We start from the raw sequence: 14,560 nt of genomic DNA, 5'->3' as shown, positions 1-14,560 counted from the left end.
AGCTGGGCAGCCACACTTCCCATGGAGGTGTTTCCTCTGGATCCCATCCACTGTCCCCAATTTAGACTGAATTACAGTCTGCTCCTAATGTGCTCCCAGGCAAAGCAAAAATATCTTGAATTTACTTTGAAAGAAAAAAAGTTATTCTTTTTGCTAAAGAATGGACTATATGACAAAACTGCCCCTTAGTGCTTTTCATTTTAAAATTGTGTCCCCACTTTACACAGGAAGGGCTGAGTGGGTTGATTAGCCTTTCTTCAGAGGATTATTCTGTAAAATTCTTAATTTTAAAAAATATAATTCTTAATAATTCTAGAATTCTAGAATTATTCTATTATTCTGTAAAATTATGTGTAGAGTATAACACACAGAGTTTTAACAACTATTGCCACTGCTCCTGTGAACTGAGCCATCCCATGTGTAACTTGTGTAAAACTGTCCCTGGAATTTCAGGGAAGAGTCAGTAGGATTCAGCCCCCACATGTGCAGCCTGAGCTTGCAAGTTCATTCCAGTAAGCAGGATCTGGGCTGGCACTTGGAAAATGCCCCTTCAGACACAGAGACAGCTGCAGTGTTACTGGCAAGCTCACTGAAACACTGACACACAGAATCAGCTGTCAGAGAAGCAAGCAGGATGGAATGATTCAGAAATTAGGCTGTAGGCTGCATTAATGTAATGCAAAATAACGTTCATTTAAATACAATTTGTGCTGTGCTTTCTTCCCACAGCTTGATGTCTGGGCTGGCAGCCCTGGATGCCAAGACTTCCAGTCGCTTGGGAATCATAACTGTCACTTACTACCTGTGGACAACCTTTGTGGCCGTGGTTGTGGGGATAATTATGGTGTCCATTATCCACCCTGGTGGAGCAGCCCAGAAGGAGAGCACTGAGGAGGGTGGAAAGCCCATCATGAGCTCTGCAGATGCACTGCTGGACTTAATCCGGTAACCACGTCCATTCTTTCTGCTTTCTGAAGGCAGGAAAATGTCACATTTTGTACAGAGCTGCAGGAGGAACTGTGGCCTGAGCCTCAGTTCTGAATCTAAGGATAAATATTTTGTTGAGACTGAGAAAAAAGTAAGTTTCAGAAGATAATTTTCAAGTAATCAGATGTTTATACTGGCTGTTTCTTGTAAAATTTAAATGAATGGCCACCAACCAACAGCAATGGAGCAGGTTGTTTATACCCCAAGGACTCCATCCAGCCTGTGCACCTCACCATCAAATTCATTATTAGGGTCAAGGGAGTAATAAAATTTAATGTTCATTTAAATGAGTCAACAGTTGCAACAGGCAAAACCTTAAATAAAGGGGTGAAACACATATTTTTCAGAAAATAATTCTTAAAAAGTGCAGTTACAGCTGTTCATGCCAATTTACAGATAAAGGACACAATTACAAAGACCACTGTTGGGTATTTTTTATTCTGCTTTGGGGCTTTTCCTTATTAATTTTATTTTGTTTGGCAAAAGACACACTTGTTCTTTTAGAGCAGCATTAGGGCACTGCTGGAATTTGATGGCCTTGCCTGAAATCCCTTTTTATCCCAATATTTCAGGTGCTAGTGGGATTCGTTTGTTGACTGAACATATTCTGTGCCTCAGATTTATTTTGCTCATGCAGAAAGACCAAGTTTTGACTTTGTTTGGTAGTTCCTCAAGTTACTGATCTCATACTACATCAGTGAAGGGCTTTCAGGCCAAGTGTGTATCTGTACCACAGAGAATTCTCTTTGGAGTTCAACTTACTGAAATTTAAAATGATTCACAGTTTGCCTTTCAAAAACGCAAATTCCCGACCCTGACAGCATGACAGCACACAAAGTACTTTAATTAGACTTATTTGGACTTCAATCAGAAGGAACTGGGAAGAGAAGCTTACAAAAGACTCTTTTTTTTTTTTCTTTCAAGTTACATTTACCCAGGCCACCTGTATTTTTTCTAAGTCTTTGTGAGAATGGGCCAAATTATTTTAGTCATGGAGCAGCAGCAGAGAACAATCTCTTTTGTAGCTTCTCACAAAAACAGCACCTTCCTCTGCACTGGGTAGATCTCTCTATCTGCAGAGAGATCTCTGTATCTGTCCAGTGACTTTGCCATCAGGGATGGATGTGCAGAGCAATTCCCACATCTGTTTGTGGCATGGGGTTAAGCCACATTATTCTGTTTCTGCTGCACAAAGGACTGTAATTCCTACACCAAGAGCAGGTTACAGGAGCTGTGAATCCCTCAGTATGATAGAGTAGCATAAGAAATAAAAGAGAATCTAAGAAAAGCATGACTTTAATGACTCTGTTCATAGTGGCAGTGTCAGGGACCATTCCTGGTGTGCTGAGCTGGTTCTGAGGCCTCAGTCAGAGACACTGAAAGGCACAGTGGGACACACAGTGCAAGGATCCATCCAAATGGACCTTACAGCTCTGCCTGGGAAGGGTCTCCCTCACCACAGGTCCTCATTCCCTTTCTCACACCAGCCCAGGTGCCTTTAGAGGCTCAGAGTAAGCTTGTCATGGAGATGAGTTAGATGGAAAGTAATCTGGGTTTTCAAAATCAAAATTTACTATACTATTGTGTTTGCAAGAAAAGACCAAGACCTGAGTTACAAACTCATCTCTTCACCTCTGCCTGGCTACTCCCTGTACACCAGGGGAGTTGTGGTGAGGTTTGAGGACACTTTATTTCCCTGAGCCTCGCTGCAGGTCAAAAAACATTTGCAAGTATCTTCTAGGATTTCACTTTTCTACAAACATTTACCCAAGCAAATCATAACAGCATGTGTGCACATTTCAGGTATTCAAGTTTCCAAGCAGCCATGTGCTTCTAGTCTGCATAACCTTAAATTCTTCACTGGTTTGGGCAGGTGTCAACAATGACAAGGTCAACAAGCCCCTCTCATTACCAAAGGTTAAAAAGAGAGAATCCAGCTCAGTATTTTTTGCTGTGCTCAGCATCAGCCACAGCTGCAATCTTTCTATCCTGAGAGCACAAAAGGATGTTTTTTATTCCTCTGCTACAGAAATAACCACACTTCCTAAGCAAATAAATAAATAAATAACAACAGAACAGTGGGGAATGGGCTTTCAGCCTAGGCAAACACTATGGGTGAAATTCTGGCTCTGCTGCAGTCAGTTGCAAGACTCAAATATCTGTGTGGAAGTCTGGATTAAATGTAATGATGTATCTGCTGGTTTGAGCTAGAAAAGCTGATCCTTTAGCTCAATGAGAAATCACTTCCATTCACAGCTGGAAACCATCTTTTTCAGCCCAGATTGGCTTATCTCCTCAATTCATTAATTTCCTCTCCATTTATCAATTGCATGTGTGCCCAGAAGTTTACACAGGAAACATCTGGTATTCTGCAAATGAAGAATGCTAAATGCACAAGTGAAGAGATGATATATGCGACATTATTGTGGGGTTAATTTTAAAAGCATGAATCTTGGCATGGAGATACATGTATTCACCCTCATTGATTTCAGATTTGAAGCCACTTTAAAATGATAAAACTCATTATTTTATGTGATGTTATATATGACATTGTCAAGTCTAGAACTTTTGGCAGGAATGATGTTGCTAGAAATTGAATGTCTTGAATTTTTGTGTGAGATTTTTGCTTTTAGTAGTGGTTTTAATTAGAAATTAAAGAACATACTGAATCAGCAAAAAATGAAATCGAAAACTAGTGGAGACCCTTGTCGTTATCCTAAACACTTGCAACACCAATCAATAACCACATTATTATTATTCTTCTAAATTATTTTGTAGATGGTGTTTCCCCTGTATACTTGTCCATTTTGCAGGGGAAAAAAGTAAAGAAAACAAAAAAAACTCTAAACAAGAATGATTTGGTGAGGAGATACTAATTCTCAATAATTCTGAAATTGCTCTAAACCTCCCATCAGCCAGGAAATGCACAATCTCATCAACATCCTGAATTTCATGCCTCAAAAATTGCATCCACGGTTCAAACATTTTTTTTTTGCCACTCTGAACAGCTGTACTTGAAAGATTTCCTTTCTAAAGAGAACCCCAGGGGGATTGGGGATGAGAATGTTCTGCTGCCTGTGGAAGATGCCCATTTCAGGAGGTGGCCCCTGAGCAGGAACCTCCCCTTGCAGAACCTGCCCCTCTGTATTGGATCTGGGCTCAGGAGGCAGCTGTGACTCTGAAGCTGTGCAGGAGATGCTGCTCTCAGGGTGCTTCTCTCTTTAGCCACCACTTTATTGCTCCATTGAGACAGATGTACAAATCTGCCCTCATTTTATTCAAGGTTTCTGCTGCAAGCACTGCAAGGCCTATAAAAGTGCATTTTCTTCCATTTACAGCTCTATATAATCCTCAGGCAAAAGATCATGTGGTCTTTAACCACCTGGTGCTTTATGAGTTTTTACAGATTTATTGTCATGATGTGCAATACTTCTGTGAGGTAGGCAAGGACCATTTTCCTTTCTTACAGCTAGAGAACCAAAACACATGGAAAAGAAATTACTTCACTGAGGATTGTTCAGAAAATTTTGTTGGCCAGACGGAATATTCCCAGCTCATACAAGAGCTGGTAGGGGTCTTGTAGGATTGTGGCTTTGGGGCATCTCAATAGCAGTGAATCAACAAACATCTCTGCCTTCTTCTTCCTGTGGGAATTACTGAAATTAACTTTATACTTTGTCTGCAAAAATAAGAGTGACATTTTAGTAGCCTCTTATAAGTTAAGAAATTAAGAAAGGCAAGGTTCAATTTTTTTAAAGTAATTCAGCTTTTGTGTGTTTCATTCAAAAGGACAAAAAGGAACAACAGACTTACAGGAATAGTTTTCCATTTAAAATATTAGGTTTGCTTTTGTAGCATAATGACCAGACTAGGAGAAGAGAAAATGCCTTTAATTTGGGGACAAACATTTGCAAAACTCATTCTGTGAGCCAGGAGGACACTGTTGACATTAGCAGTTAATATTTCCACGACATCTGTTACCTTTGATTTAGAAGGGGAGATTCTGCTGCAACTGAAATCATGCCACCTGCATTTCCCACCAAGGGAAATAAAATTTGGCTTATAAATTAAACAAACAAGCAAAATCCCAGCCAAACTGGGTTTCCCCTCCTGTTTTAGATCAGGCTGGCTGCAGACCTGGGCACCAGCAGGTGCAGGGTTCATGCACATTATTGGTTTTTCTCAAGTCTAACAAGACAGAGTGGCATCACAAACTTATTCAGCTCAAAAGCCCCAAATAAACCAATTCAGTGAGGGCAGACAGGATCAAATCACATCTTGATCCATGAAAAATAAATTTGTACATTTCTGAAGTTTACTGGAGGGAGAAACCAGAGCATTTTACCACTGAAAATTCAGGATTGCATCCAATTTAATAGCAGGTACCCAGAAAATCAATTTGGCTTAACCAAGAGAGGCTTTATTTTTATAGCAGTAAGAGTTAGAAGAGGATATAAACATTGTAGAGGATTTATGTTTTCATGGGAATCCTGAGCACTCTTTAAAATCACTTCCTTTCCCTTTTTTCAAGCTAAGGGCCATATTCTATATTATTGAAATTGTGTTTCTTGAAAATAGGGCAGGAAAAACTCAGGGTCTATTGGAGTGTGGGAAAATTCCAGATTCCTGGACTGGCTGTGCAGAATCAGGAATCACACCTTTGGAAGTTTACAACTGAAGACTGAATTGTATGTAGACACAGTCATATACTTTAGAGTGCATTAAATGCTCCAGCTTTAAACTATGAAGTAACTTTTGAAAATAAGTATGCTGTACATTAATGCATCTTTTGCCAAAAGCTACTGTGCACTATGATAGAAATATTTATCTGTCTCCTATGGCAAAGCACCACTTTTTACTTTTTTCAGATTGCCAGTTTGTTTTCATCTCACAAAACCAGCCTTATGCCAGAAATGTTCTGCCTTGGGACCAGGTCTTTGCTTCTGGTTAATTTTTAAGGGTTTAATCTCCACAGGAGCCCCATCCTTAAGTATTTACAAAGAACTCTCAATCCTCTGACTGTGTGGTCTCTACTTGGCACAAAATTAATCCAAGATGGAATAAAGATAATTCCATGATGAAAACCACCCTGAGGAGATGGGCTATGAAACAAATTCTGCTCTCTGGTCAGGAGGCTTTAGTCACAGAGGGTGAGGTGCACAGGACCAGGAATTAAAAGTGCACGAGGAAAGCTCTGACCTTGCAGGGGAATTTGTTGTCCATCCTCCTGACAACTGGTCTGGAGCTCTTGCAGTGCCAACCCACATTTTTATGGAATAACTTGCCTTGCTGGAACCACAGTGGAAATATGCTGGGCCTGTTGTGTTACCTTAGATATAATTCAGCCTTTTTGAGACGCCTAAAGCTGTGATGTACTCGTGCTTCCACTTTCAGAGAGCCACAGAACTTCTTTCAGAGGAAGCAGGGTAAGAAAGTTCAGATCCCTTCCTGGAACTGAAATGCCATGCAGCCCTCAGGACAGACAAAAATTCCACATTTGATAAAATGATTCCACAATATGAGCTCTGCTCTGATCTTTGAAAAAAAAAAAAAACAAAGCAAGACAAAATAACTTAGACCCAATTAGTGATTTTTGCATTCTGTAAGTACTTTTTATCCCAATAATGAGGATTTTAGTGCCTCCTTAATTCTGCAAAAGCCTTCTTTGGTCCTTTTAGCAGGAGGCAGTATGACTGATACTGAGAAATCAGAGGCACCAGAGATGACTACTGATGTGCAAGATGGTTTCTCACATAGGTTGGGGTTTTTTGTCTTTCTGGATTAAATTTTGCCCTTGCTTTCAGCAGTGCAAACCCTGCTGGAGCCCCTGACACCAGCAGGAAGGTATCAGATGTGTGACTAAAGACAGGACTTGTGCCTCATGTATAACAGTAGTGAGGAGTCTACACAGCTAATGATGAATTCATGCAGAGGACATAAAAAGTAAACAAATTCTTGAGATTAAGGTAATGTCACTGAGAATGACCTCAGCCTACAGTAAATAGAAGCTACAGTGCTATTCATTCTTGGAAAACTTGGAAACTTTACAGTTCTCATGTCAAGCCATTCAGGCTCCAGTTTTGCTCTCTGTCCCCTTGGTGTATATAGTGACAGGGTAAGGTTTCAAACACATAAATATTAGAATACTGTCAAATTCCCAGCCTTAAAATAATGTTCTTGCAAGCCCAGCTACACTTGCTCAAATTTGAGAGCATCCAAAGCTGCTTTCTGCCCAGTACAAATATAGGCCAATAAATATTATGAGGACACATGTGCAGCAAAACCCCAGTCTGGTGGCTTTAATTCCACAGCGTGGGAGACTGCAGCCAGACTGTCTGCTGTGGCAGGGATTAGGGGCTGATAACGTCCCAGTCTGAGAGCAAAACCAGATTGGGGCTGCAGAGCACAGAGTGCCAGAGGGAAGGGGTGCTCTGAGTCAAGGAAACATCTGCCATACCTGTGGCAGTCCTGTGCTGCAGCCACTGGCCTCATTTCTGACTGAAAGGATCTGCAAAGGCTGAATGCTCTGAGTTAATGACACCATGGTCAGCACTCAGAGTGAGTATCTCAGATATTCAGCAGCATTACTGGAACCAGAATCTGGCCTGTTATTTTTAATAGAAGTTATCCAGGAGATGTGAAGGAGCTGTCCCAGTGGCTGCAGGCTCATGTTCTCTGCACAGTTCAGTTAACAGAGTCACAGTGACACAGTTTAACTGTGCTGTTCTTTGTGCCACTGCTGTGGTTCTGAGCCAACCACCCCCTAAAGAGACAAGAGAGCTCCCACATCCTGGGGGCAGTGCTGAAGAATGGCTTCCTAACACTATTCAGATTCCCAAAGCAGTTGAAATTAGGGGAGCAAAATCAATCAACTCTGTTAATTCATAGGTCAGTTACTGGGAGACAATGGGGAAGGGAAGACCTTCCACTTTTGGCAAGATGCTAAATCATCCTGTGCCTAATGGGACCCTCAGACCTGCTGCTCAGAGCAGGTGCTGCCTGCCCTTGATACAAGTCTTTAGGATTTCCTCAAAATCCACAACTACCAAAGTGCAGAACGTATGCTGCCCTAGCTGTCTCATATTACATGTACCCACACATTCCTAATTCCATACATCTACATCTGAACCCTCTCACCCCATGCAGAATTAGGGAAGGGCTCCAAAATGTGCTCGTAGGACGCAGCAGCCTGTGCAGCACAGCAGGCAGAGATGTGATTAGTGGGTCACTTGTGCCCGTGTGCTGCTGTCACAGCAAAGGCAGGCCAGGCCTGCTGTGCCAGCTGGGCTCAGCAGCTCAGCTCTGCAGAAGGTTCACTGAGCTGATATTGAAGTTTCATGCACATTCATCCCTTTAGCCTCAGCTGAATACTCCTGCTCTATCTGGCAGAGTTCCTGAGGCAGAAGATGCTCTGGGAAATGTTATTCCTCAGGGCAGGCAGTATTTAGCTGTTAATTTTTATGTAACCAGAAAACCTATGTCTTCAGTTTCTGTTTTACAACAATATCCTTGTCTCAGACCCAAATTTATCTTTGTTTTAAACCAGACTCAGTCAGTGTTATGCAGTAGGTTTAATTCCCTATTCTTATGTGAAATTATTTCTGCTCGGAATGCTGAGCTGAGCTACTGAGGTTAGACAATGCTGCTTGTGCTAGAGAAATGAATCCCAGATCACATTAAGTTCCCTGCATTATTATTTTGTGACCTGTGTCTTGTAAGCAGTCTGCAAGCAATGCTGCAACTTCAGAAGTATTTTATCTGCTTGGCTTTCTTAACTGAACATACACAAGAGTATTTATAGGTGTTGACAGCAATGATGAGCTCAGTTTGAATCACTCCTTCCTCAGTGCTGGCAGTGTCTTTAATTCAGGGTACACCAGTGATAAACACAGTGCCTGAGTAGAGACACAGCCTCACTTTATGATCTGGGGACCTGATCCATGTGGGTACAGCTGGATCTCATCCAGAGCTGCACAGAGGTCTGCAGGGGCCAATCTGGAGGCAGGCTGGGTGCTGGAGCAGGGTGGGCAGAGATGGACAGGGTACAGCACTCTGCCATTCACTGTGCTCTGTGCTGGGGAAATGCCCACGTGTGGATTCTGAGCCAGCCTGAAGCTGCAGCACCCCCAGGACTCAGGTTTGTGGGCAGGATCCCACAGGAGGGCTGTCCCAAGAACCTTGTGAGGATCCAGGCAGCCTCCCCATCCCAGCTCCACACTAAAATGTCAAATCCTCCATGTCACTCTCCCTTCAGTCTCTTGTTCTGAACCTTCCCAGGTGATCCTTGCTAAACATCCAGCTCATGGCTGGCAATATCAATGTGCAGCAAAACATGCCCCTCAAGCAAGAAGTGTTTCTGAGGAGGCCTGACAGAACCAAGAAACCCTCCCAATTACCTTCCATCTCTAGGTGGCAGTTCAAGTCCTTCTTCTCATTTTTTGTTTTTAGTCCATTAATGTTCTCATTCACCAATTGCTCTCTTAAATGTTTTTGATTAACAAAACTTAATTTTGGCTAATACTGGATTTTCTCAATCCAAGTAAACCAGCTTAAAATAAGCCGAGGCCCTGGCAAACACATTCAGGTCATCCTTTCACCAGATAAATTGTGTAATTTTGGTAAGGCTAGTCTCAAAGACTGGATCACAGTGCATAATTTATTAAAAAATATTGGGAGAATTCCAGCATCTAGTATTAAGTGGGTAGTTGTAATTCCTGCAGGATAAAGAATGATAAAGAAACAAAATGCTTTAATCCTCTACAAATTTGTCTAACATTTAATCTAGCTACTAACCATATGATATTTCCTTTCTCAAGCAGTCTTAATTGTTCTTAATTCTACTAATTAGGACTATGAGGGAGAAAGTGGAAATGATCAGCAATTAAATTGATGTTTCTGTGCAAAGCCACAGCTCGTACGTGAGGTGCATATTCAGAGCTGTGCTGGAATCTCTGTGCGCATCTCTGCTTTCAGAATATTCCACATTCACACAGCAGGTCAGAGCACAACCACCATATTGAGCACCCCTGTAGCACCTTTCAGCCCAGCAAAACAAAGACAAGTTAATATTAATGAAGCCTGTAACAACCTGGAAGCAGAATTCCCTTACGAGGCACAGTAAAGCAGTAACCACCTTTCCTCTCCTGTAACATCCTCTCCATCTCGCCAGGCCCAGCTCCATCCAGCTGTCCCCAGCTGGTTCCCTGTGCCAGTCAAGCCCCAGGGCTCAGGCAGGTTGTGCCTGCACCTGACAGGGAAAGGATGCACAGCTGCCTCCTGTCTGTGCCTTGCTTTGGCTGCAAAGCATTTGACATTTGAACCAGACAATCAGCAGCTCCACGGACAGTCTGCAGAGACAGTCCAATGCCTTTATGAGACTCATCTGCTCTCAAGGAGCAGGCCAACAAATTCCTCTCATGTTCAGTCTTCTGTTTCAATCATTAGGCAGTACTGCTATCACTTAATTAAAATTTTTCTCCCACAGTTCTCCCTAAAAATGATAATCAATTACCTCTTTGTAGCAATTGCTCTCAGTGACTGGTGCTACTGACGCAGAATCTACCTCATACTTTAAAGTGTGACCATAATATCATGTTATGATCACTTAAAATAGAAAAAAAAATTGTGTTTTCTAAGCCAGTGTTGCACATTGACTCCATTAGCAACAAGTATGTGCTGCTGCTGCTGCTGCAGAGAGGAAAGCAGCTCTGGAAATGTCCCTGGATCAGCGTGCATTCAGCTGTCTATGCACACAGTGATTCTCTTTGAAACTGGGAATAGGCTTTTCACATATATTTGAGGGTTAACCTGTCTTGGGGTTTAAGCAGGACTTTGAATTAAAAGTCATTTTGTTGGAGAACTCAGGAGTTTCTCCTTGCATAAATACAGGTACGAAAGAAGATAATTGGGTCACAGACTGTCCTTGTCTTCTGCCCCAAGGTTCAGAAGCTTAGAGTTGGAAATAAATCAGTTCTGAAAATGATCCTATTAGAATATCACACAAATCTTGGTTCCCAAATGCTGAATGGAAATGTATGACTTTTTAGCTGTTTTTCCCAATTATACTATGATTCCTCTTTGAAGCCTGCAGAGGGTGTGCTCTCCATTTCAAATAGGGATTGAATGTCTGTCTTTCTAGCTCAAACTGAAATTATAAATTAGCTCCATATATAATTGTGTGAAATGTTACAGAGTGAGATAGACAGAAAGTCAGAAAAGGTGACAAAAAGAGTCCCTTTTGGAATTAAAAATCTGTTGGTCTCCCTGCAGTCTCAGTGTTGGGTCATTGCCTTCCTCTGCAGCTCAGCTGTGAGCAAAGATGAAGCTGCTGACCTCATTCAGGTTCTTATTCTGAAGCCTCAGAACTCTATCTAAATAAAATTTATCAGTGTACAGCTCTAATCTCAACTCTTTTAATCAGGAATGAGATCCTCTTTTTGAAAAGCAAACTGTTCTTCACCAAACCACTGCAAAGTCTACATCACTTGCAATTTTAGTGATAAAAACATCAGAGTTTATCAATTAGCACAGGAGTACCTAGAAGTGCCACAGTAGATTACAGCACCCAGGGGTCTCAGGAATACATCCCTGACTGTCCTGAACAGCTCATTATCTAAGTAGGGAAGGCAAAATATGGAATAAAAGAATATTCATCCCCCCAGTCAGCATATGGAGAAGGGAATCATAGCAATTCTGTCACCCCAGTTACAACATGGAGACTGTGGCAGAGCCAGAATCTGCAGCCAGAGCTCCTGGGTCTCCCCCCAGGTGTTTGGAAGCAAGTCCCAAAACCTCAGTTCTGAGGAGCTCTGTCTCTGTTGGGCTGTGCTCAGCCAGGCACAGCTGTATGGCACAGCTGGGGAGAGTGGCATCCTCTGCACCTGTCCAGCCCCTGCTCTCCATCAGGGCAAAGAACAGATTTATCATGGCAGACCCAACACATAGTAAAAAAAAGTTGGTTTCAGTTCCATAGAAATTATTCTTCTATTTGTTCATTTTTAGGAACATGTTTCCAGCCAATCTTGTTGAGGCCACATTCAAGCAGGTAAGTGGCAATATTCCTTTTATTGATGAAAGACATGAGCCAGCATTATGTGAAACATGTACCTTTGTAAAACACAGCCCAGATATAGACATGGCATAGGACTGCAGACACTGTTAGTACCTTCAGCATTTAGGAATTAATGGGGCCCATTCCATTAGCCTCAGCAGCCATGGTATCTGAAGGCAAAACAGGGATAAAGTGCTCTCTAGTGGGACTAGAGAATAGATATGCACTCCTATGTCAGTTCCACATCCACCAGAGGAGAGCTGGAATTTATTTAAGAGCACCCTGCAACACTACACAAAGGAAGAATAGAATAGCATGTTCAATTAAAGCAACAAAATAATGTATTAGGGGAGAATCTAATTACTCAGGTTGGAATTTGGCAAGAAAAGCTCATCTAAAAGTTCTGAGGAAGCAACAGGCATGGCTGTATTTATTTCACCTGGGGGAACATTTCATGGGAGCCTTACAAAGAGAAGGGCACTCAGAACCTATAGGAAGTCATTCCTAATTATGTCTTACAGGAAAGTTGCTCTGTCAGGAGAAAAGTGTTTGCTGCACCAGGGTTTGATTATAGGATACTCAGGTTTTGTTATGCTTTTCCAAAACGTCAACTGTTTTTACAGATTTGAACAGAAGGGACAGCAGTGTTCATTCTCCTTTTCATGCCAGTCCCTTCAACATGCAGCATTGTTGAAACAGAGCACTTAGGAGGCCTCATTAAACTATTAATTCCTGTTGGGATACTGTAGTAAAAGCCATTTTATTTCCTTTCAGTACCGCACCAGGAGCATTCCCATCATTAAATCGAACAAAGCGTCGGCCGAGAGCAGCACCCGCCGCATCATCATCTACGGCGTGCAGGACGAGAACGGCTCCAACGTGCAGAACTTTGCCTTGGACATCACCCCCCCTCCTGAAGTCATCTACAAATCAGAGCCAGGAGCCAGTGATGGCATGAATGTACTGGGGATTGTGATATTCTCTGCCACCATGGGTAGGTTTCTGACATGTTTGGTTTGTAATAATCCAAGTGTCCATTCAAGAGAAAAGGATTGCGGTTGGGTTGCTTGGTTTCTTGACTCAGCTTTTTTAGCTGTTTCTATCTAAACATTTTGGGGAAAAGGCAAGACTGTTACAGAGCTGTACCCCAACCCTTTCAAAGACAAATTTTCAAAAACCTTGATGACTTTTGTTCCATGGAGTTGGGTTTTGTGTGCATTCACTTACAATCTTTTTTTTTCCCCCTCAATTATTTTGAGCTTTTATTTATGACCCATTTTTTGCTGACCGTAAGACAACCTTGTACAGTGTGCTCAGAGGAGTCTGGAATCACCACCAGTTCAGATCCATGGCCCCTCTACCAGTATGCCAACCCATATTGTTTTATGAGTTTTAAATCTGTGGCTATTCCTTTTTTGATTGAAACCTCTTGATTTTATTTTTGGTATCCTGCAATAAAGATAGTTCTATACCACCTACTAGCTTAGCTTGTAAGAGTAAGAGCTTCTGTCTGGCTTATTTATTTAGTTTAACTTGCTGGAGGAAATCATTGGTGCCATGTGTGTTATATTATGTTTGTGGATTTGAAAGAAGAAGTTTAAACAAACATTTCCTAGTTAACCATAAAGTTCTGATGACTTTTATAAGAAAATGCTGATCAAATTTTCCTTATGTAAATTTATTCTTGGAAGTTAATCTGGTCAGCAAAGGTAGTTCCATAAAACATCTTTGACTATATTTATTATATTATGGTTCATAGCAGCACAAGGGGTCAAGATTCAAAGCTGGAATTAGTGGATTTGTCTCTGTTTTTTTAGCTTCTCCAGTGGGTGGTATTCCCTGTACAACCCTGCTGGAAACTGGCTGTCTCCCAGTTCGTAGTATTTTATAGTCCATTTCCAAAGTACAACATCACCACAAACACTATTCCAGTCAAAACCTACTGGGTGTGAATGAATTAATTACATCTACTTATTAGGACCAAGGGCAATTTTCTGCTTCTGAGAACAGAAGATCATTCATTGTCTGCCCAGAACTGAATGTACAACTTTCACCGAGCCCCTCAGTCTTGCTGGCCCGCGGCTCAGCAGGCAGGAGCTGAGACCTGGCTTCTTCCTGCCTGATGGACACAAACAGCACCAGGACTGTCACCCACAGCATGCCTGCTGGGTCACCTCTGGCTGTACCAGCCAGGAACAAACCCGAGACACCAAACCCTCCACAGTTATCATCACCAAGGACTACCTCAGGCTTTTGTTTTGAACAGAGGATGTGTCAAGGCTGTCTTCAGCCTATTGCACCACCCTCCTACCCTCCAAAATGGAAGCACTGAAACAGCTTAATGAAAGACTGTTGTCCTCTGACCTAAAAGTTATGGCTTAGATGATCTAACAGGCTTACAAACTCCCATCTTGAGAGCACTGCTCTTGTGAAATCCCTGGATAAGGCAGCTGAAAGCCTCCCTGCCTGCCTCAGCAGGGGATGGCCCTGGAAGTGGCGTTGCCTGAGACGCAGCTCGGGGCT

The 14,560-nt window shown here is 42.1% G+C and overlaps 1 protein-coding gene across 1 annotated transcript in view; it reads left to right on the top strand.

Annotated features, from left to right (window-relative positions):
* Positions 1–14,560, top strand: part of SLC1A7 (solute carrier family 1 member 7) — a 47,774-nt gene that overhangs the window by 13,927 nt on the left and 19,287 nt on the right. Inside the window, exons 3-5 of the mRNA XM_054285979.1 lie at positions 730–945; positions 11,989–12,031; positions 12,812–13,031. Of these exons, the coding sequence (XP_054141954.1) occupies positions 730–945; positions 11,989–12,031; positions 12,812–13,031 (479 nt within the window). The remainder of the gene's footprint in view (positions 1–729; positions 946–11,988; positions 12,032–12,811; positions 13,032–14,560) is intronic.

Source organism: Melozone crissalis, unplaced genomic scaffold (assembly GCF_028551555.1).
Source record: "Melozone crissalis strain CALT ecotype California unplaced genomic scaffold, PUWL_Pcris_2 ptg000045l_1, whole genome shotgun sequence".
Classification (NCBI taxonomy): Eukaryota; Metazoa; Chordata; class Aves; order Passeriformes; family Passerellidae; genus Melozone; species Melozone crissalis.
Note: the sequence above shows the minus strand (reverse complement) of the source record. Positions and strands in the feature narration are given on the sequence as shown.